This window comes from Vigna angularis, chromosome 6 (genome assembly GCF_016808095.1).
Source record: "Vigna angularis cultivar LongXiaoDou No.4 chromosome 6, ASM1680809v1, whole genome shotgun sequence".
NCBI classification, from domain to species: Eukaryota; Viridiplantae; Streptophyta; class Magnoliopsida; order Fabales; family Fabaceae; genus Vigna; species Vigna angularis.
The window spans coordinates 10,866,521-10,888,637 of record NC_068975.1 but is presented as its reverse complement, the minus strand read 5'-3'; the positions used below and the strand labels follow the sequence as shown (position 1 = coordinate 10,888,637).

Below are 22,117 nucleotides of genomic sequence, written 5' to 3'. Positions count from 1 at the left end.
TAGGTATGTTAATGCACCTATGTCTTTACCAAAGGATGGAAGATTCCTAGCTTGTTTAAACATTTCATCAACATTATCTAACCTAGATGACCTATATGAACTATAACAAGACATCTTTGTTTTTAAAAGTTTTCTTTGTGTGAAAGGTATACAAGATTCACACTTAGACAAGTCCCAGGTAAGAGAGGTGAGTCATGAAGACTGCTTAAGTACCAAGTCTTACCTTGCCAGAAATGTCTTAGGTTACTACTAGTTACCCTTTAAACAAAAATCACCTTTAAAATCAAAGAACACAACTCACAAACAATCACAAACAATTAAGCACAATTAAAAGACTAGACTCTCGGACTCTAATGTGATAAGGCTTAGAGTTTAATCCCTTTTAGCCTAAATCACCCCTAAACGTAAAACATAAAGCAAATCAATATTAAAGTCTACTCCTATGGTGAGGCTTGTTGCTTTGTCTAACAAGACACACTCACCTGTCTAGCTATGCTAAAATTAAAGCAAGTAAAGTTGCCAAGAGTTTGAAAGAGCACCAAGGACTCTTCCAAAGCACTTGGACTTTATAAAAGGCCTTTTACAAAACAAAGCTAAAGCTAACAGTAGGCTAACACAAGCCTATTACAAACAAATTGAAGAAAAACAATTACAAAAGCAACAATTCTATGCTACAGTCCTGTTCATCCTGCAGGAAAACCACGTGCCCAATCTGGCTTCTTGACATCTTATTCTTGGTTCAACTTTGTTGCTTCTGGAATCAGTTGTCTTGAATCTTCTTGCCATGCCCATCCTACAATCACACATGCACAAAACTGCTGAGTATTCACTTAGTTAAAACAGATTGCAAAAGAGGATATAGGGCAGTAAGAACTTCCCTTTCTCTTGTCTGCACAAACTTTCCATTGATATTTTGCTGCTGCTTCATGACAAATTTATGAACACCGAAAACGGCGCCACAAACTTGTTTGACCCTCGGCAAGTGTGACCGAATCATATCAAGTAATAAACTCGGTAAGACCAAGTATCGTTCTCCCAAAGGACTCACGGCCTAGTTAGTTATATGATTTGTTGATTATTTAAGACTTGTGAACAAATTCTTGTGGTTTCAAATGCAAAAGACAATAATTAAATATGTATGCATGAGTTTGATCAATGGCAAAAAGGAACACAAACACTGAATGAATTATATGGATGAGTATGTTGTTGGGGTTATTAATTTCATCTTGTCCACTCTCATATATTTTAGGAATTCATCAATCTTTTCATCAATGTTAATGCCACTCTCTAAATCACCTTGTCAAGAAGGCCTATCCTTAATTACGAGTTCATACAATTCCTAGCATTCCTAGTAATTAGTTCTGAAGTGCAGGAGCTTAAAGGCAACCAATATGCTATTGGGAGAAATTCCTCGGATCTAGACTTCCCCGTACATTCCCATATCGACAAAATGAATGATCATGACAATAAATGAGTTAAACAATGCATGCTTTGAGCACAGAGGAAAAACCCTAACAATTAATGAAAGAAAGCATGTATCTTATAAAAGATCTTGAAGAACAAATTCAATACATGAGAGTTTAAGAAGGTTACATCTTTCCCAACAACAATAAGGGTTAGCCCTCCATCGTCATGGAAGAACTAGATGAATAATGGAATGAAAGAATGAAAGAGATAGAAAAACCCGAGAAAGAGAAGAGGAGAGTCGTCACCATCTCCAAATCTACCCCCAAGGGGTGAAAAGTGTGTTTCTGTGCTTAAGTCATCAAAAGACACAATCCCTGGGACGTGCAAGTCCTTTAATAGAACATAAAAATAACAGGAACCAGGTCCAAGCCCATTAAAATTACAGAAAAGAGGCCCAAGGCACATAAAAACGCCGCTCAACGGTAAGTGCGGGTCTTGAATTTTGCCCCTCAGTTGCTGTTTTTGCACCTCAACGGTGATTTCGGCACCTGAAAACTGGCGCTCAGTGGAAATTACCGCTCGATGCGACTTTTTATGCACTTTGGTTGACTTTTCTGCATTTTGGTTTATTGGTTGACTTTTCTGGTTGATTGGTTGACTTTTCTGGTTGACTAGTTGACTTTTTTGGGGGTGATACACTAAACTCATCTGCAGCCTACTACCCATCTCACTCTGAAGTGTTTGCCAAAAGCGGGATGTGAACCGCGAATCTCTATCTTATACGATGCTAGACGGAACTTCATGGAGCCTCACAATCTCCTTGATATACAGTTGTGCCAGCTTTGCCATTGACATTCTCAAATTAATCGCCAAGAAGTGAGCACTCTTGGTCAACCTGTCCACAATCACCCAGATCACATCATGACCTCTAACCGTGCGTGGTAAATGGGTAACAAAGTCCATGGCTATGTTATCCATTTCCACTCAGGTATCTCAAGTTGTTGCAACAAACCTCCAGGTCTTTGATGCTCTATCATAGCCTTCTGACAGGTTAGACAAGAGGCAACAAATTGAGCTACATCTCTCTTCATACCGGACCACCAGAAAGACTCCTTGAGGTCCTAATACATTTTAGTCATGCCAGGATGCATGCTAAAATGACTTTTATGACCTTCCTCAAGGATTAATCTCTTCAACTCTGAATTGCTAGGGACACAGACCCTGCCTCTAAACCTCAGAATACCATCAGCCCCCAAGGTAAAATCCTTACCTTGCTAAGTCCCAATTAAACCTGCTGACTTCTTGAGCTCAATGATGACAAATTTATGAACACCGAAAACGGCGCCACAAACTTGTTTGACCCTCGACAAGTGTGACCGAATCGTTCAAGTAATAAAACTCGGTAAGACCAAGTATCGTTTTCCCAAAGGACTCAAGGCCTAGTTTGGCTATTTGATTTGTTGATTATTTAAGACTTAAGAACAAATTGATTGTAGGTTTAAATGCAAAAGACAGTAATTAAATATGTATGCATGAATGTGATCAATGGCAAAAAGATTAAAACAAACACGGAATGAATTATATGGATGAGTAAGTTGTTGGGGTTGTCAATTTCATCTTATCCACTCTCATATACTTTAGGAATTCATCAATCTTTTCATCAATGTTAATGCCACTCTCTAAATTACCTTGTCTAGAAGGCCTATCCTTAATTACGAGTTCATACGATTCCTAGCATTCCTAATAATTAATTCTGAAGTGCAGGAGCTTAAAGGCAACCAATATACTATTGGGAGAAATTCCCCGGATCTAAATTTCCCCATACGTTCCCATATCGACAAAATCAATGATCATGACAATGAATGAGTTAAACAATGCATGCTTTGAGCAAAGAGGAAAAACCCTAACAATTAATGAAAGAAAGCATGTATCTCAAATAAGATGTTTAAACACTAATCCCATATATGAGAGTTTCACAAGATTACATTGATTCCCCAACAACAATACAAGGTTTAGTTCACCATATTCATGGTGAAACTAGATGAATAATAATGAAAGAATGAAAGATAAAACCCTAGAAAGGTAGAGAGGTAGCCTGAGCATCCAAGATCTTCCTTCAAAGGGGTGGAAAAGAGAGTGTTTGCTTCGTCCCAGCCAAAGATACAAACCCTAGGACATGCAAGTCCTTAAATAGGGCATAATAATAACATAAAACAAGTCCAAGCCCATAAAAACAAAAGAAAACCGGTAGAATGGCGCTCAGCGGTATTTTACCGCTAAGCGGTAATACCGCATGATCCATTTTGCCCCCAACTGTTGTTTTTGCCCCTCAGCGGTGATTCTGGCACCTGAAAAGTGCCGCTCAACGGTATTTTACCGCTCAGCGCCACTCGGTCACACTTTTTCTGCGTTCTGGTTGGTTTTTCAGCATTCTGGTTGACTAGTTGACTTTTCTGGTTGACTAGTTGACTTTTCTAGTTTCTGGTTGACTTTTCAGCACTCCAATCATTCGGTACTTCAATTCTTCTTTCAAATCATTCAATTAGCCTACAAAATCAAGGGAATCTTGCACAAAACCATTAAATTCACTTTCAACTCTCTTATTCACAAAACTAAAGTAAAAATATGAGTTCAAAGCTAGTTTCTAAGTCTTAAAAGTATGTATCTTAAAGAAGATTTTGAAGAACAAATTCAATACACGAGAGTTTCAAAGGATTACATTGATTCCCCAACAACACTAAAGGTTTAGTTCACCATATTCATGTTGAAACTAGATGAAATACAATGAAGGAGTGAAAGATAAAACCCTAGAAAGTTGAGAAAGGAGCCTTAGCATCCAAAATCCTCCTCCAAGAGGTAAAAGAGTGTGTTTCTGCTTCGTTCCAACTAGCGATGAAAATTTTACCCGCGGGCACGGGTATCCGCAGGTAAAATTCGCGACGGGTAGTAACTATCCACGGATATTTACTACCCGCAGGGAACGGGTAGAGGGTATTTTAATACCCGCTTCTAAATGGGTCGGGTACGAGTAGTATACTACCCGTCCCGCGGGTACCCGCTATCCGCGAAAAATTAAAAAAAAAATAATTTATATATTTTTTAATTAAATTAATTAAAAATAAAATAAAATTATATTTTATTAGGTTAAATTTAATTAAAATTAAATTTTAATTTATATTTAATCTATATTATATTATATATATATATATATATATATTTTGTAATTTTATTTAAATTTTATTTTAAATATGTATTAAATATTTCTTTTTTATTTTTTGCGGGTATCCGCAGGTACCCGCGGGTTTTAAAATACCCGCGGGTATTTTTTAAACGGGTACCCGGCGGGTAGCGGGTTCGATAGCGGATACAATTTTATCCGGCGGGTCAGGTTGCGGATAGGCACTACCCGTGCCCGACCCGACCCGTTGCCATCCCTAGTTCCAGCCAAAGATGTCTGACCAAGGTCGACTTAAACTGTAAAAGTAAGCCCAAGCCCATAAAAGTGTCGCTCAACGGTAAGTGTGCGTCTTCTGTTCTGTCCCTCAACTGCAGTTTTGTCCCTCCGTGAGCGCCACTCGCTTCTTCACTTTTTGTTCACTTTTAACTTGCTTTTCTGATTTCAACTCCTAGCTACTTCACTTCTTTCAGTTAATTCATCTTAAAACCTGCAAAAACAAGGAAATCAAGCATAAAACCTGTCCAACTCTATTATTTCTAAAACTTCAACAAAATAATGATTTCAAGCTAGTTTCTAAGTCATAAAGGGTGTTTTTAATATGAAAATTAAGTATAAAAATAACAGTTTTTCAATTGTTATCAACCGCTTTCTTTTCTTGCATTAGCACACACACCAATCCCTGATGAGAGGCATCACAAAAAACCTCAAAAGGTTTACCTATGTCAGGGATAATCAAAACTGGTGCACTAGTCAACCTTTTCTTTAGTTCTTGAAAGCTAGTCTCACAACGGTCTGTCCAAACAAAAGGTTGATCCTTCCTAGTCAGATGCATCAACGGCGCTACAATTCGAGCAAAACTCTCAATGAAACGGTGAGAGTAGCCCGCCAAACCCACAAAACTTCTAACTTCAGTCACAGTCTTAGGTCTCTCCCACTGAAGTACTGCTTGCACCTTAACAAGATCAACAAAAATTCCTCTGGCTGAAATCACATGCCCTAGAAAAGGAACCTCTTCCATCCAAAACTCACACTTAGACAGTTTGACGTAAAACTTTCTCTCTCTCAACACTCCAAGTACTGTCCTAAGGTGATCTTCATGCTCTTCTCGAGTCCTAGAAAAGAGAAGTATGTCATCTATAAAGACAACAACAAATATGATCAAGAACGGTCTGAAAATCCGATTCATATAGTCCATGAAATGGTTGGAGCATTAGTCACACCAAATGGCATAACTACATACTCATAGTGGCCATACCTAGACCTGAACGTCGTCTTTTGTACATCATCTCCTTTCACCAAGATCTGATGATAGCCCGACCTCAAATCAATCTTAGAGAACACTGTAGCTTCATATAGTTGATCCATCAAATCATATATTCTCGGCAACGGATACTTATTTTTAATAGTCAACTTATTCAGTTGCCGATAGTCAACACACAACCTTGAGCTACCATCCTTCTTCTTCACTAACAAGACTAGCGGTCCCCATGGCGAAGTACTGGGCCAGATAAATTGTTAACAGCTCTTCAATCTGCCTCTTCAATCTGAATCTCGAGTCACTTCCATATGTGAAAACACCAAGAAACAACTAGCGCCTTCCATGATGTCTTGTCTTAACACGCTGATGGACAAAGACATATCTTCATCTTCGTTAGGAAACATCAAGTCTATGTTACCGTAGTCGATGAGGATGCGATTGGCGGATAGCCAATCCATTCCTAAGATCACCTCTAGCCCTTGCAAAGGTAAACAAATAAGGTTTACCTTAAACCGACATCCTTCTACAATGATCGGACAACGAACACACACTGAAGACGTCCTGACTAACCTTGATGCTGGTGTAGATACCACCAGATCAAGATCCAATTGTTCTACTACTAAGCCCAATTTTTCAACACAAGCCTCCGATATGAAGGAGTGAATCAAACAACACCACACAAGGCACTCCGAATAGAAAGCAAGAACTGATGATGAGGTTACTTGAGCTAACAGCCTCTGCTCCAGTCAAAGCATAAACTCATCCAGTTGCTTGTGGTTTGGCGCCACCCCTCTAAACAAATCTCCCAACACAGTGTGTTTATGGTCTAGTCCTCCTGACAGTAGGACAATCTCTAGCATAGTGGCCCTCACCTCTGCAGATGTTACACCTCTAGTAATTCACCATCTGAGGACACACAGACTGTAGGTGTGGCCCTCTAATGTTATAGCAATGCAACCCTCCTAAGTAGCTAGACTGCCTTGAATGCACCGAGGGTTGGGAGGATGACCCCTTAGACCCAGAAGAGGATGATGGTCTAGGGTAAGGAACCCTTCTAGAACTAAACCTACCACGGGATCCAGATGGTCCTCCAATCCTGACAGATTGACTCTATTGTCCATCAGCTTCTCTCTTTGTCTTCTCCATAACTCTGGCCATCTCTACCAAGGTAGGGAACTCATGAATACGGAGCCCTTTCATCAACAACTTAATGTATCCTCTTAGGCCATTCTCAAACTTCCTACACTGTCATTCTTCATCTATGGCCATAGTGTAGAAACGGAGTAAGTGTTTGAACCTGTCTGCATACTCAGCCACGGTCAAACTCCCCTGAACCAGTTGGAGAAACTCAATTTCCTTATCAAATCTTACACTGTTAGGGAAATATTCAGTGTAAAACTTGGTCTTGAATATCTCCCAAGTAATATGAGTCTCACTCCCATCCAGTATCATCTTCATTTTGCTCCACCAATGGCATGCTTCTTCGGTCAACAAATACTGAGTATAAGCCAACTTATTCTCATCTGGACACCTCTTGGTTTCGTATATTCTCTCCATGTCTCTAAACCAGTGGTCAGCTTCATCCGGGTTACACTTCCCATCAAACCTGGCTGGATGGTGTTGCAGAAAGCTTTCAAAGCTCCATTCTGGGACTGGACCCGTAGATGAAGACGCGCCTGCAGCGTCCTACCACTAGCCATCATATCCAGGAATTGCCTCTAGGTGTTATCAGCCGTTGCCCTGGATTTCTCCGCCGACACTCTTGCAGCTTCCAGATTCTACAATATTATCGTGTTTTGCTGAACCAATGCAGCATTTTGCTGTTGCAATCCCTGAAGCATAGCCTCTAACATTTGGTTTGATTCAGATGGCTCAGCCTGAGGGGGGAGGAGGAGGAAGCCTAGGTGCCATCTTCTATTCACACAGAGAGGAAAGACCATTAGTCCAACTCAAATAAATAAGGAACACCAACTTAAACATGACTAAGAGTACACAAGCATAAGCAAGGCACACACAAACCCTACAGGATTCCCTAAAGACAAAAACTGCTCTGATACCATAAATGTAACATCCCAGATTATATAGAAGAATATAATAGAGTAAGTCCACATTTTAATATAAGAGAACAGTTAGAGTAGAATGTAAATAAAGTTGTTCAGCTTACAGTCATCCTAAATTGAGTCATAATTTAAAACTTAAGCACAAAAGAGTATTTCAAAATGAGAAGGAGCAACTAGGAGCCCTAACTAGACTAAGCAACAACATCATCTTCCTCCAAAGCATGCTCTAGAGGCACCTCATCCACCTCTGCTCATATCCAAGTGGATGATCATTGCAAAAGAAAAGCATACCCAAGCATAACACAAACACAGAAGCAAAGGTGAGCTAGATATACAAAAATTATATTATAGCAATCACACACAACATGCAAGTTTAATTCAGAGTTAATTAACCATACAACTCCACTTGTTACACTTTACACTTGACTCGTCCAGACTTAGAATGATTGTCGAGCTATGGCGGGTCATGCACTCGTGCTGGCTTCTACTGCTTTGCAAAGCCACTGCCAATGGGTTTCACCCTACCACACTCACGAGGTTAGTCCGTTATCACTCACCTTAGGCCTTACTGGAAGCACCCAAGACTACACTAGTGTAGAATTGGCCTTTAACGTCACCCAATAGACGTCGGTCCACCAAAACCCCGACGTAAATAAATGACCGGTGGCATAAATGTAAATAAGTGAGTGTGTAGACGTTCATCCTAGAGGGGCCCCGACATCTATAATATTGAGATACATCTTGTTTGCTTGAGGACAAGCAAAGTTCTAAGTTTGGGGTTGTGATAACAGTTGGAAAAATGTTATTTTCATGCTTAAAATTGATACTAAAAGCAACCTTTATACTTAGAAACTAGCTTGAAATCATGCTTTTACTCATATTTTCAGAAATAAGAGAGCTGGACAGGTTTATGCTTGATTTCAGTGTTTTTATGTAGGTTTTAAGGTGAATTTGGTGAAAGAAGTGAAGAAGGAGAGAGATGAAATCAGAAAAGACATCAAAAAGTGCAAAAGGAGAAGCCGCAACTGCCGCTCAGCGGCAGTTTACCGTTGAGCGGCACTCAGGAAGTCACGTTGGATCCACTGAGGGGCAAAATGGCCGCTGAGGGGAAGAACCGAGCTCACGCACTTACCGCTGAGCGGTATTTTACCGCTGAGCGGCACACTTATGGGCTTGGGCCTAATTTTTCTGTAATTTACGAATAATATATAAGCTTTAGGGTTTCCTAGGGTTTGTATCTTTGGTTGTGACGAAGCAAATACTCTCTCTTCCACCCCTTTGAAGGAGGAACTTGGATGCTCAGGCTACCTCTTCACCTTTTTAGGGTTTTATCTTTCCTTATTTCATTATTGTTCATCTAGTTTCACCATGAATATGGTGAACTAAACCTTGTATTGTTGTTGGGGAATCAATGTAGTCTTATGAAACTCTCATATATGGAATTTGTTTTTACATCTTATATTTAAGACCTATGCTTTCTTTCATCATTAGTTAGGGTTTTTCTTCTTTGCTCAATGCTTGCTTTGTTTAACTCATTCACTGCATGATTATTGATTTTGTCGATACGGAAACGTACGGGGAAGTCTAGATCTGGGGAATTTCTCCCAATAGTATATTGGTTGCCATTAAGCTCCTGCGCTGAATAAACTAATTATTAAGGATGCTAGGAATCGTATGAACTCGTAATTAGGGAGAAGCCTTCTTGAAAGGTAATTTAGAGAGTGGCATTAACAATGATGAATTGAATGTTGAATTCCTAAAATATATGAGAGTGGATAAGACGAAATTGATAAACCCCAACAACATACTCATCCATATATTCCATTGAAAGTATTTGTATTTTGTTTTAGCCATTGGTCACCCTCATGCATACGTGTTTATTTTCGTCTTTTGCATATAAAATCCAATTATTTCGTTCTTAAGTCTTAGCTAATCAACGAATCACATAACTAAACTAGGTCGTGAGTCCTTTGGGAGAACGATACTTGGTCTTACCAAGTTTATTACTTGAAACGATTCGGTCATACTTGCCGATTGTAAAACAAGTTTGTGACGCCGTATTTCGGTGTTCATAAATTTGTCCATCAACGTACGGCCTCTCTAACGGACGTTTAAAATATAGACGTCCGACCCCCTCTAGGACGGACGTCTAAAAGGCTGACGGGGGGAGTTGAAGAGTTGATTGCTTCATCCTTTTAAACGTCCATTAGAGGGGGCCAGACGTCTATAATATTATAGACGTCTGGCCCCCTCCAGGACGAACGTCTAATAGGCTGACGGGGTGGTTGAACGCATTAACTCTTCAACTACCCTGTCAACTTTTTAGACGTCCATTCTGGAGGGGGCCGGACGTCTATAATATTATAGACGTTCGGCCCCCTCTAACGGACGTTTAAAAGGCTGAAGGGGAAGTTGAAAAGTTGATTGCTTCAGCCTTTTAGACGTCCGTTAGAGGGGGCCAGACGTCTATAATATTATAGACGTCCGGCCCCCTCCACAACAGACGTCTAAAAGGATGAACGCAATTAACTCTTCAACTACTCTATCAGCCTTTTAGACGTCCGTTCTGGAGGGGGTCGGACGTCTATAATATTATAGACGTCCGGCCCCCTCTAACAGATGTTTAAAATCCCCCGCGAAATTCAATATTTAAAACCATAAGATGTCATATTAGTGACTGCCCCGACGTCTATAGTAGTATAGACGTCGGGGCTCCCCAACAACGGACGTCTAAGGAAAAAAAACCAAAACACGAACCCGCGAGGAGTTACGCTCACTGTTCTTCGTCTTCCTCGCGTTTTCCATCTGCGCCTTGCATTTCCAGGTTGATTTTTATCTGTTTTGGACCATTTAATCTTACTTTTATTCCGATTAAATTGTTCAGTGATGAAATATCTTTCATTTGGACTGATTAAAAATCGTTTTCGGTGCATTTTGGTGCAGTTTGTTGCGTGTTCTTGGGCAGCATTTTTTGGCCTACGTTTTAGGTCGTGCACTCCTTCATTTCCCTCCATTTTCATTTCGAATCTGCTCTTCAGGTTAGTTTCTTCGTTATTAAATTTTTTATAGGGTTTTGTGTATGCATGTTTTTGACTTTAAAGTCTGCATGTGTTATTGGCTTTTGAATATGCATGTATTAGTTGTGTTATTATAATTTTCATGTTAGATTATAAGTATCAAATCATTGAGTGACCCTTAGTTTTCGTTTGAAATTTAACACAAACGATTAATCTTTTAATCGTTTGTGTTAAATTTTGAATTGTCCGATTGGACAGTTTGAGAAAATTAATTTTCATAATTTGCAATAACATATGAGTTGGAGTATATGGTTAAGATTGATAAACTTTCGGTTCAGTATTTGTGTTGTTCTCCGGATGCATATTTGATTGTGGTCATCCTTAACTACTCTCATTTCGTGTATTTCGGAGACCAATGCGAAATGCTGCCGAAATTTTATCAAATTTATCATGTAGACTTCAATGCACGTGTCTTAGCAAATTATGAAAATTAATTTTTTTGAATGGGTAGGGCCTAACCTTGTGAGAGTTAAAAACTTAAACTGATGATTTCACGAACATAGAATGGATCGAAGCTGGATGAATGAACGTCGCATCAGTGAAGAATATGATAAGGGTGTTACGGAGTTCTTGCAATACGTTGAACAAAATGCTAAGTCTGTGAACGGGACATATTTTTGTCTTTGTGTGCGTTGTCTTAATCAAATACGGCAAGACTTAGGCAATGTGCATGACCATCTATTCATGTTCGGCATCATGAGGACTTATACCGTTTGGACTTGGCATGGAGAAGTATTGGACCAGCCTACCACGTCACGAGGAATGAATTATATGTGGAAGAATGGATGAGTGATCATTTAGAGGACATGATACGTGATGTCGGTGAAGATAATTTTGGAAGAACTAATTTGTATGATTCTTTAAGAAATGATTCCGAGCAAATGTTCTTCCCCGGATGCTCGAACTTTACACGTCTGTCTGCAACTTTAAAGTTGTTTAGTTTAAAAGCAAGGAATGGATGGACCGATAAAAGTTTCACCGAGTTGTTAGAGTTGTTGAAGGAGATGCTTCCAGAAAATAATACTCTGCCTATTCGTAATTATGAGGAAAAAAAAAATTTATGTCCAATGGGTCTTGAATATCAAAAGATACATGCTTGTCCTAATGATTGTGTTTTGTACACAAAGGAGTTTGCTTCGCTAAAGTATTGTCCAACATGTGGTTTATCCCGTTTTAAAAAGAAATATGACAAAAACACTGCCGATGAAGGTAATGATGGTGCACCTGCTAAGGTGATGTGGTATTTGCCTATAATACCTAGGTTCAAATGTATGTTCTCTGTTAAAGAAGATGCAAAGAACCTTAAATGGCACTTTGACGAAAGAAAGTGCGATAATCTTCTTCGCCACCCTGCTGATTCACCGCAATGGAAAAAGATTGATGAAAAATTTTCGGAGTTTGGTGCAGATCCAAGAAACTTAAGACTTGCACTTGCAACTGATGGTATGAATCTGTATGGAAACTTAAGTAGCAAACACAGTTCATGGCCATTTATGTTGATGATTTACAATCTTTCTCCTATGTTGTGCATCAAGAGAAAATATGTGATGTTGTCCATGATGATATTGGGTCCTAGACAACCTGGAAATGACATTGATGTTTACTTAAAACCTTTAATTGATGATTTGAAATTGTTGTGGGAAGAAGTGGTGGACGTGTTTGATTCACATGTTCAGGAACAGTTCCGTTTGCGTGCAATGTTGTTTTGCACTATAAATGATTTCCCAACGTATGGAAACTTGAGCAGTTATAGTGTTAAAGGTCATTTTGCATGTTCCATATGTGAAGAAAACACTAGTTACCTTCAATTAAAGCATGGACAGAAGACGGTATATACAAGACATTGAAAATTCCTTCCTCGTAATCACCCTTATCGTAGATTGAAAAAATCATTTAATGGAAGTGTTGAGGATGAGGTTGTGTGCAGACCTCGAAATGGTGAAGAGGTGTACAACGAAGAGAAAAACATTGACATTGTGTTTGGAAAACATCATAAAAGTACCCTTGCAAAAAACATTTGGAAGAAACGATCAATATGTTTAACGCTTCCATATTGGTGTCACCTTGATGTTAGACATTGTATTGATGTGATGCACGTTGAAAAAAATGTTTGTGACAGTGTCATCGGAACTTTATTAAACATCAAATGGAAGAGCAAAGACGGAATAAAAGCACGACAAGATTTGGCTGACATGGGAATTCGATCCGAGTTACATCCATAGATAATAGAAAGACGCATCTATCTGCCCCCAGTCTGTCACACACTTTCTAAAAAAGAAAAACAGAGTTTTTGTAACTGTTTAAGAAGTTTGAAGGTTCCACAAGGTTATTCTTCAAATATTAGTAACCTTGTTTCTATGCAAGAGTTAAAGTTAGTTGGTTTAAAGTCCCATGATTGTCATGTATTGATGCAACAATTGTTACCTGTTGTTATTCGAGGCATATTACCTCATTCTGTTAAGGGTATTCTGACACGCCTGAGTTCTTTCTTTAATGCCATTTGCAAGAAAGTTGTTGACCTTCGAGGTTTAGATGAATTTGAAAATGAAGGAATAAGACTATTGTGTCAATTGGAGATGTATTTTCCACCTTCTTTTTTTGATATCATGATACATTGGATTGTTCATCAAGTCAGAGAAATTCGAATATGTGGGCCGGACGTAGAGTTCAAAATAATGGCATCACACTACAAGTTGAGGCTGTCCACTTTGCTAGTTCTAAAGACAAAAATCCCATCACAGCATCCATGAGTTATTTTGGAATAATACAAGAAATATGGGAAGTTGATTATGTCACTTTTAGAGTCCCGGTTTTCAAGTGTAAATGGGTTGATATAAATTCTGGTGTCATGACAGATGACTTTGGTTTCACATTGGTAGACTTGAACAAGATGAATTACACTAATGAACCATTTATCATGGCTAGTCAAGCAAGACAAATATTCTACGTAAATGATCCAGCGAATAAAAAATATTCTACGTAAAAGATGAATTACACTGATGTCATCCAGGCAATTCGTAGTGATCACAATGAAGGGATTTGGGAGAAAACAATATCTTAATAGGTTGTGATAGTTAACTATTGACTTTATATTTATGTTCATCAAAATTGAATTATTACTAACCTTGTATAATTTTTCAGGTATGTCGGCCTCAGACTCAGGATCGAGACAGACCAGACGTGGTCGAGGAATCACACGATTGGCATATGTGACAGCCGGACGCGTTGATGGGCGTAGGAGACATGTTGAGATTGACCCCAGATCAGGTCAGGCATCAGGACCAAATGTTAATAGGTTTAGGAGTTATCTGGGTAAGTTAGCAAAAAGCCATGTCTCTATCCTTCATGCAACTTGGGATGACGTCCCAGAGGTCGACAAGAACCTCTTATGGCAAGATATTCAGCTATGTTTATTTACAACACTGTTGATATACTTATTTCTTTCATCTTTTAAAATCAATAACATGTGTTCTGTTTTAAACAGCAACATTATGATATTCCAAACACGATACAAATTAGAAAGAAAGTGTTATCGCATATCGCGATAAGATGGAGGGATTTCAAGACAAGGCTGACACGACTATATGTCTTTGGAGACAGACAAGATCAAAATCCATGTCAGTAGTATACCTTCACAGAGGAGGACTGGATACAGTTTCGTGCATCTAGAGAGACTGAGGAATGGAAGGTGTGTTTCTTAACAACTTAAAAACCTTTCATTGAGTTCTTATGATTTTACACTTATTTATGTACATGGTTTAACAGGGTAAAAGGTTAGCCGCCCAAGAAAGACAACGGCTAAACGATGCACCACACTTGTTATCACGAGGTGGTTATGCAAAACTGGAAAAAAAAAACTTAGAAAGTCTAGAGCGGATGCCTTGGGACTTGAGTCGCCGGACCTAGCACCTACACCTGTTAGGTACGAGCTATGGAAGGCGGCTCGGACTAAATCTGATGGGAGCATGACATCTTCCTCAGCAGCCTTGATCTCACAAAGAATTGTAAGTTCAAATTCTAAACATTGTTTGATTGTGTATCTATCACAGCATGTCTTCTAAGTGTCTTCGTTTTTGTATGTGCAGGATGAGTTGGTTGAGCAGCAGACTCAGGGAACATTTGTTTGCCAAGGTAGGGACGACATTCTAACAACGGCCATCGGAAGCCCCGAGCATCGAGGACGTGTACGTGGAGTTCCTAGGGCGATTGGTCTTCGTGACTATTTTGGCCCCACACAAAAAACCACTCAATCAATGAGTCAGAAGGCACTGAGGCGGATGGATCTTCAGTGGGAGGAAAGACTCAACCAAAGCATGAGATCAAAGGAGCAACGATTCATGGAGCAGCTACAAGAACAAAAAGAAATACAAAGAGTGCTTGAACAGAAGCTGCATTCCATGACGGAGGGCAACACGGGGCCCGGTGAAACTCCCACACCACCTCGTATCAGCACTAGAGGATCATGCTATGTTGTTGAACCGTCTCAGTACAACGGTCAATATGAGTTGTTGGTTGATGGGGATCCCCCACGCATTGTGGCTATCGGACGAGTTCTTGAGGGAGGGGTCACTATTCATGGTGTTCCCATATTACCCCACCACGTGCGTGTGACGGTTGACGAGATTTGGGATCCCCAGGCTCAGGTGCTTGTACCCACTCCTGAAATTAATTTTGTGGGGGAGGCCATAGGCTCATTTATAGCCTGGCCTCGAGCATTGATCATGTCATACATTGCTACTCCGCATGTATAATGTCTTTGTTATTAGTATTTTTATGTTAAGTATAAAAATATTTGTTGATAATTCTTTGATGAAATTGTTATCTTTAGTTCACACGTCCTCAGAAGCAGCCGATTCATGAAAAAGTCATACATGAAGATGATGACATGGCTGAAGCAGAGGATGATCCTCTATCAAAGCTAATGACAAGATTACCTAGGTTGAAGAGAGCACCATTAGAACTATACTAGGATTTGAGAGCATTTGGTCTACCCCCCCATGTGCCAGTATATATCACATTGCCTGATGCATTGGAGGTGATTGGGGGAGACAGGATGTTGAATATTTCCATCATTCAACTGTGGTGCATGTAAGATAGTTAATTTTGTCTTCCATATGTCTTTTTGTTTGATTCATATAGTTTCTAACAACTTAACTTTGATCATTTAGGTACATGGACACAATCGTTGTAGACCAAGGTCGGTCTTCCATGTACGAATTTGTTGAACCTCAGACCATTCAACCTTTTGGTACACACTTGAAAACAGACAACATTATTTGCAAACATGGATGGATGAGTCAAAAAGAGACGTATACCTTGTGCCATACATTGATGGGTAGGTGTTGTTATATGTAAAAGTTCATTATTAAAGTTTCCTTAATTACTTAGTTAAATAACTATTTGTCCTTCGTGATAGGTCGCATTGGCAGCTGATGGTCATCACTCCCAAACAATGTAAAATTATATGGTTATGTTCGTTGCACAGGAAGATGAAAAATGACTTGAGAACCATGCTTCAAGGGTAAGTGTTTCTCCAAAAATGACTTTGAATTTGATGTTCACCTTAAACTTTTATGATAAATATAGTTATGATAATTTTACTTTGTGTTTTGTATCTGTACATAGTTATTGGTAAATCTCGAGGTCAACTAGTTCAAATTTTATATCCAAAGGTTGTAAGTCATTTATAGTTCTAATTCATTTTCTATGTTATTGAATGATCTAAATTCTTGACTATTTAGTTTGTCATTTTAGTGTAACCAGCAGCAGAATTCATGGGAATGTGGCTTCTATGTCATGTGTTGGATTAAGACCATCATTCGAGCTGTCATTACAGATGACTGGAATGAGGTAATGATGCATACCTTGAATACATTACAAATCAAATTCATCCTTAAACATATATGAAACCATAATGAATCTTTCTTCAATTTTGTAGCGCTTCAAGAGTACATCTCCTATACCAGAGGACATGATTAAGCAGATAAGGCAAGAGTGGACAGGTTATCTTCTGCAAAGATGGAGTTAGGAACAGTTTTATTTGTTGTTGAACATTGCTTAATTTTAGTTTAAGTTTATATATTGATAGTTTTGGTATTGGATTATTTTGTACATTAAGTAGAACTTTCTTTATATGAAACGCAAATATACTATACTATATTGTTCTGGGATGATTTTCTGCTTTTCAGGTGTGGTTTTAATGCAAAAATAAATTAATTTAAAAAAATGCCCAGTAGACGTCGGTTAGTGCACTGACGAACGTCTATATAGACGTTTGGCAGTGCACAAACGGACGTCCAAACCCCCTAATCCCTAAACAACCCGTTCAAGCATATAGACGTCAGGGGTGGCTTCAACGGACATTTATATAGACGTCTGTTGTGTCAGGCTGGACGTATATATAGACGTCTAAAGCCCTTTCTACACTAGTGTGAGTTGATTAAATTCTGGTTTCCAAAACTGTCACAATTTTTAAATCAAATTTGTGCACCGTGCTTGACATCATTGATGTGTCTTAGGTCCTTTAATTCTGCTAGCTCATATTCTACAACTAGTTCTAGTCATTTAGGACTTCCTTATGCCTTTGATTGTGCCAGCCAACTTTGTTTCTATTGCTTTCTTGATTCTGGTCCAGTTTTTGCTTCAAAATGCTACATAATTTGCAACTCAACCTGTGATTTGAAGCATTTGGCTATTTCAGTGCAGTTTAACCATTTTTGCAAGTGTATTTTACCATTTAAAACTCGTGTGCATTGTTCATTTGGTCAAATTTGAGCTGATATGAAAAATCACTTCCTAAACCATCAATTTTACCTAAATTTGGAAGTGAACTAGTGAATTTCTGCTGCAGTGTGTTTCTGTGTTGTTTAAATGTTTGTGCAACTATAATTGACCATTTCAAACCTGTTGTTACTGTGCAAATGGTCATTTTCCAGCTTTTGTGCAATTTCACATTTCAAACACTCATATTTGGCTAACTTTTGGAAAGTGAACCAGTGAAATTATGATGTGGTTACTTTCTTTGCTGCCTAAGTGATTGCACACATTCCATTTCATCATACAAACTTGCTGGAAGTTTCAGTTGCACTTTAAATACATTACCATTCTTTTTTGCCATTGTTGTTTCCATTTTCCAGCCACATTTCCCTAGTGCAGTTTGCCTATGTTTGCTGTTTACATATTCTCAACTTTAGATATTCAATTTGGATTGACAAAAGCTGGGGATTCTGTTTCCAAACACATTTAAAAGCTTATACAAGTGTAAAACAATCATAAAAAGCAAGTATACCCCTGCAATCCAGTTTTGAAAAGTCCAAAACCAGAAAACACAAAATCTGTTATTCTTTGTGGCATTTTGTCAAACAATTTTGTTTTTCCATCAAACACTTTTCCTGCACACAATTCCATCACTGTTTTTGAGTTTTTATTGCTTTTATAATCTGTTCTAGATCCTCTCTTAGGTTCCTTTTGAGTGCCACCTCTTTTTCCAGCCAAAAATCATTAGAATTCATCATTCTTTGGCTTCACATTCTGCTGACAAGTTGGTTTGCAATTATAAAAGTGGTGCAGTACCAAATTTTTGTGTTGATTGTTTGTTGTTGGCGTATGATTGTGTGACGTATTGGTGCAGCTGCTTTACCTCAGATTCCTTGCTCCAAAGGGGTAGCATCTTAGGAAGTCGATGAGGTGTTAAAAGGGCTACAAGCTTGCAACTTGAAGTGCAAAATTTCACTGTTGGTCCAACAGCATTGTTACAGCCAACACAACACATTTTCTCACCTTTTTGGATCTGCACAACCCAGAAACAGCAGCCACACTTGGCTTTGTTCCATTGTCCACACATTTACTTGTATTTTGGCTTTGTATCACGGAACCTTTGAGGTTTAATTATTTTTCCATTTGCAACTTAAAGTGGCTGGGAAAAATGATTTTCAAGCAATTCCAAGAGCACCATCAAACATTGTAATAGCTTAGTTTCCACTTCTTAGTGTGAAAGTGTGTCAAGGGGCTCAAAGGGTCACTTGCACTTTCACTTAGGACCGCATAGCATTTTCCATTTGCATTGTTTTCCTTTACTTTGCTTGCTTGACTTTTATGTTTTAAGTCTCTGTGATACATAGGAGCGCGTTTCATATAGATAAACCTTCATTTGGTTTCTAGGTGCATCTCATCTTGCATTCAAAAAGCTTTTGAAAGATTTCTACCTAGAAACTAAGGTAAGAAACAACCAAAGAAACTCTGGCTAGGAAGGACAAGGTTCTTAAGCTTTTCCATATGTGACTCACCTTTCCTTCCTGGGAGCTATTTGGTTCATTTTACCTCTAGAATCTTTCTAGAAATTTTTCACAAAAATTTAAAGAGTGTGATGTCTTGTTATGATTCCTATAGGTTTTCTTCTTCATATAGGTCCTCTCAATCTTCTAGTTTTGATCAATCCATTAGTTTCAAAGAAATTAAAAGAAAACTTGATGAAGCTAGAAGAAGGACTTGTTCCTTTCATCAATTTGATCGGATTGAGGATGAGTTGTATAAACAAGCTAGGGCAAATATTCCATACTTTGGTGCGGATATTGGTGCATTCACATACCTAGCTTGGGAAAAGGACATTAATGACATGCATTCATTTATGGCTAGAAAAAGTAAACCTGAATCCTATTTCCATTCTAGCAATAGTGAATTTTATGTCCTTAGTCTCTACACATCTAGATTTGAAATACATGCAAGTGAGTGGTGGGATACGAGACAATATCATGTTAGGATCGGTAGAAAGTCACCCATTCGTGATTGGTATGAATTAAAATCTTGCATGAGAAAAGAGTTTGTGCCTTCACATATTAAGAGAAACCTCCAATTCTTGAGAGATTACATTGAAGAAGGAAAAACATTTCTTGAAAGCTTAAATGACAATGGTTTCCTTATTAGAGAACTAGAATTTAAGATTAACCTTAAGGAGCTGGAAGCTAAGCAAATAGAATTAAAACTACAAAGAGATGTTGAGAGACAAGAAAGAGAGAGAGAAGAAGAAGAGAGAAAGGAAGAAGAGAGACAAGAAAGAGAGAGAGAAGAAGATGAGAGAAAGGAAAAAGAGAGACAAGAAAGAGAGAGAAGGAAAGAGGAAAAGAAAAGAGAAGAAGAAAAGATGAAAGAAGCGGAAAGTAAAGAAAAGGAGCTCTTGCTAATGATGGCAACTCCTACTCTTACCATTACCATGGAACCTAAAAGGGAAGGGTTCTCATTCTTTACTTCTTTTCCAATTATTATACACTCTTCCATTATTAATTTTTATTTTAAATCAATTGCCATCACATATTCTGTGCAATTCTTTTCAAAATATGCCAATTCAAAACTTGAGTTAATTTTACCCTTGTGTAAACAAGTAACTCAAGATAAAAATCAAATAACTTGGGAATATGGAATTCTCCATTTTTCCAAGACTAATTTTCATAAATTCTTTTTCAAAAATACAAGTGATGAGTGCATATTTATGCCCACATTTATGTTTGAAAATTAAAATTTTGATGGTATAATTGTGTTTAAATGGTTGATTTTAAGTGAATTTGTGATGATTGGAATTATTGGGTTTGGGAAATAAAGAGACGTAAAAAGTAAGTTTTAGCGCATAAATTATTCTTGGATGTTCTAATGTTTATTTGTGTAGTTGAGAATATAAGTTTTATTGGTCCAAATGGCAATTCAAGGCCCAAAATCAGGTTTTATTTGGAAAATAATGTATAGATGGGCCAAACAGACAACTTTTACCCTTGCACCTCCCAATTTCCCTATATACACCCCTCTTCTCTTAATTAGGCCCAAATACTAAGCCCAACAGTAACCCTATTTTGAATACACCTCCTAAAATTTCCTACCCATACCTCTCCTACCACTAATTAAGCCAGATTTTATCAAATGTTGCCACGTGTCCAAATCCCTCCACTAACATATCAAACCGTCCAGATGATGCCACGTCACTTATCCTTGCACTAATTAGTGAGCCAATCAGGTTTCGCCACCTCAGCCCTAACCCATAAGCATCATCTTCCACCTTCTCCAACAGAACCCTAGCCACCACCATCTCTATGCCGCCGCCGCAAGCCCAACGCCACTGTCGTGCCGCCGTCACCACCACGCCGCGACCTCCGTTCATCTTCTCCCTTCTCGAAACCAAATCGCACCACCATCTCCATGCCGCCGTGAAGTCGCCGCAACATCCACCTTCATTGCGCCATTAACGGAGATGCCACCACAGTGCCTCTCCTTCATTGACGCAAGCTTCTTCCACAACCACCATCATCTTCATCTTCTCCATTCTCGGAACCCAATCGTAACATCTCCTCGCGGGACACCTTGTCGCCTCCTCCGAAATCATCTTCATCACGCCGTTCCATCATTCTCGCGAGGCCACCACTGGGTGAATCTCTCCACCATAGACGCGAGTCCTCCTTCGCCGATCACTACCTTGCCGCAACCATGCGCTGCAAGCAAAGCCACCATAGGTCGAAGTCTCTACGCATCAGACCATTACCGGATCTGCAACCGAGAAACCGCACCTCTGTTGCCTTCGTTCTCATCATCGTCTTCGCGTCTCCACCTGCACTCAGAAAAACCAGATTCACAGAAGGCGAGTTCGAACCAATTCGAACAGCGGCGCAGGAAGAGCCACAGGAGCTCACTTTCCCCAATCTGAAACCCTAATTTTGGGTGGGAAAGGGGCTGACACGTGTCAGTCTCCCATACGAAAAACTAGTCAAACAGAATTGATTCTAGTCAACTAAGGGGTTCAGTTACAAATTTTGGGAAATTCAGTTGGGGCTAAAATGCAGATAGAGGAAATTTCGGGGTATTTGTGCAATTTTGGAAATTCAGAAAAGCTAAAAGATAAAATTCAGTTGTTGAATTAATTTGGGAATATCAGCAGAAAATATCTTCCAAATAATGTTATAATTATCTAAATCTTTTAGTTATTTGGAAGATATAAGATAAAAGATTCTATCAACTGAATACTCAGAGTTCAAGCCCAATCAAGCCCTATATAAAGAGACCCAGAGACTTCACTTAATGCATTCATTCTCTCATACTCCTCTCACTTTTCTTTCATCTTGTATTCAACTCCATTCATGGAGAGCTAAGCATCTAGGCT

The 22,117-nt window shown here is 38.9% G+C and overlaps 2 protein-coding genes across 2 annotated transcripts; both read right to left on the bottom strand.

Annotated features, from left to right (window-relative positions):
• Positions 1 to 5,213: 5,213 nt before the first annotated feature.
• Positions 5,214 to 5,950, bottom strand: LOC108344098 (uncharacterized mitochondrial protein AtMg00860-like). The gene is made up of 2 exons (XM_017582567.1): positions 5,806 to 5,950; positions 5,214 to 5,719 (listed from the first exon to the last, which is right to left on the bottom strand). The coding sequence occupies exons 1-2, from the start codon at positions 5,948 to 5,950 to the stop codon at positions 5,214 to 5,216; spliced, it is 651 nt and encodes a 216-aa protein (XP_017438056.1).
• A 174-nt stretch (positions 5,951 to 6,124) lies between these two features.
• Positions 6,125 to 7,783, bottom strand: LOC108344097 (uncharacterized). The gene is made up of 4 exons (XM_017582566.1): positions 7,649 to 7,783; positions 7,141 to 7,529; positions 6,747 to 6,939; positions 6,125 to 6,580 (listed from the first exon to the last, which is right to left on the bottom strand). The coding sequence occupies exons 1-4, from the start codon at positions 7,781 to 7,783 to the stop codon at positions 6,125 to 6,127; spliced, it is 1,173 nt and encodes a 390-aa protein (XP_017438055.1).
• Between the last annotated feature and the right edge of the window lie 14,334 nt (positions 7,784 to 22,117).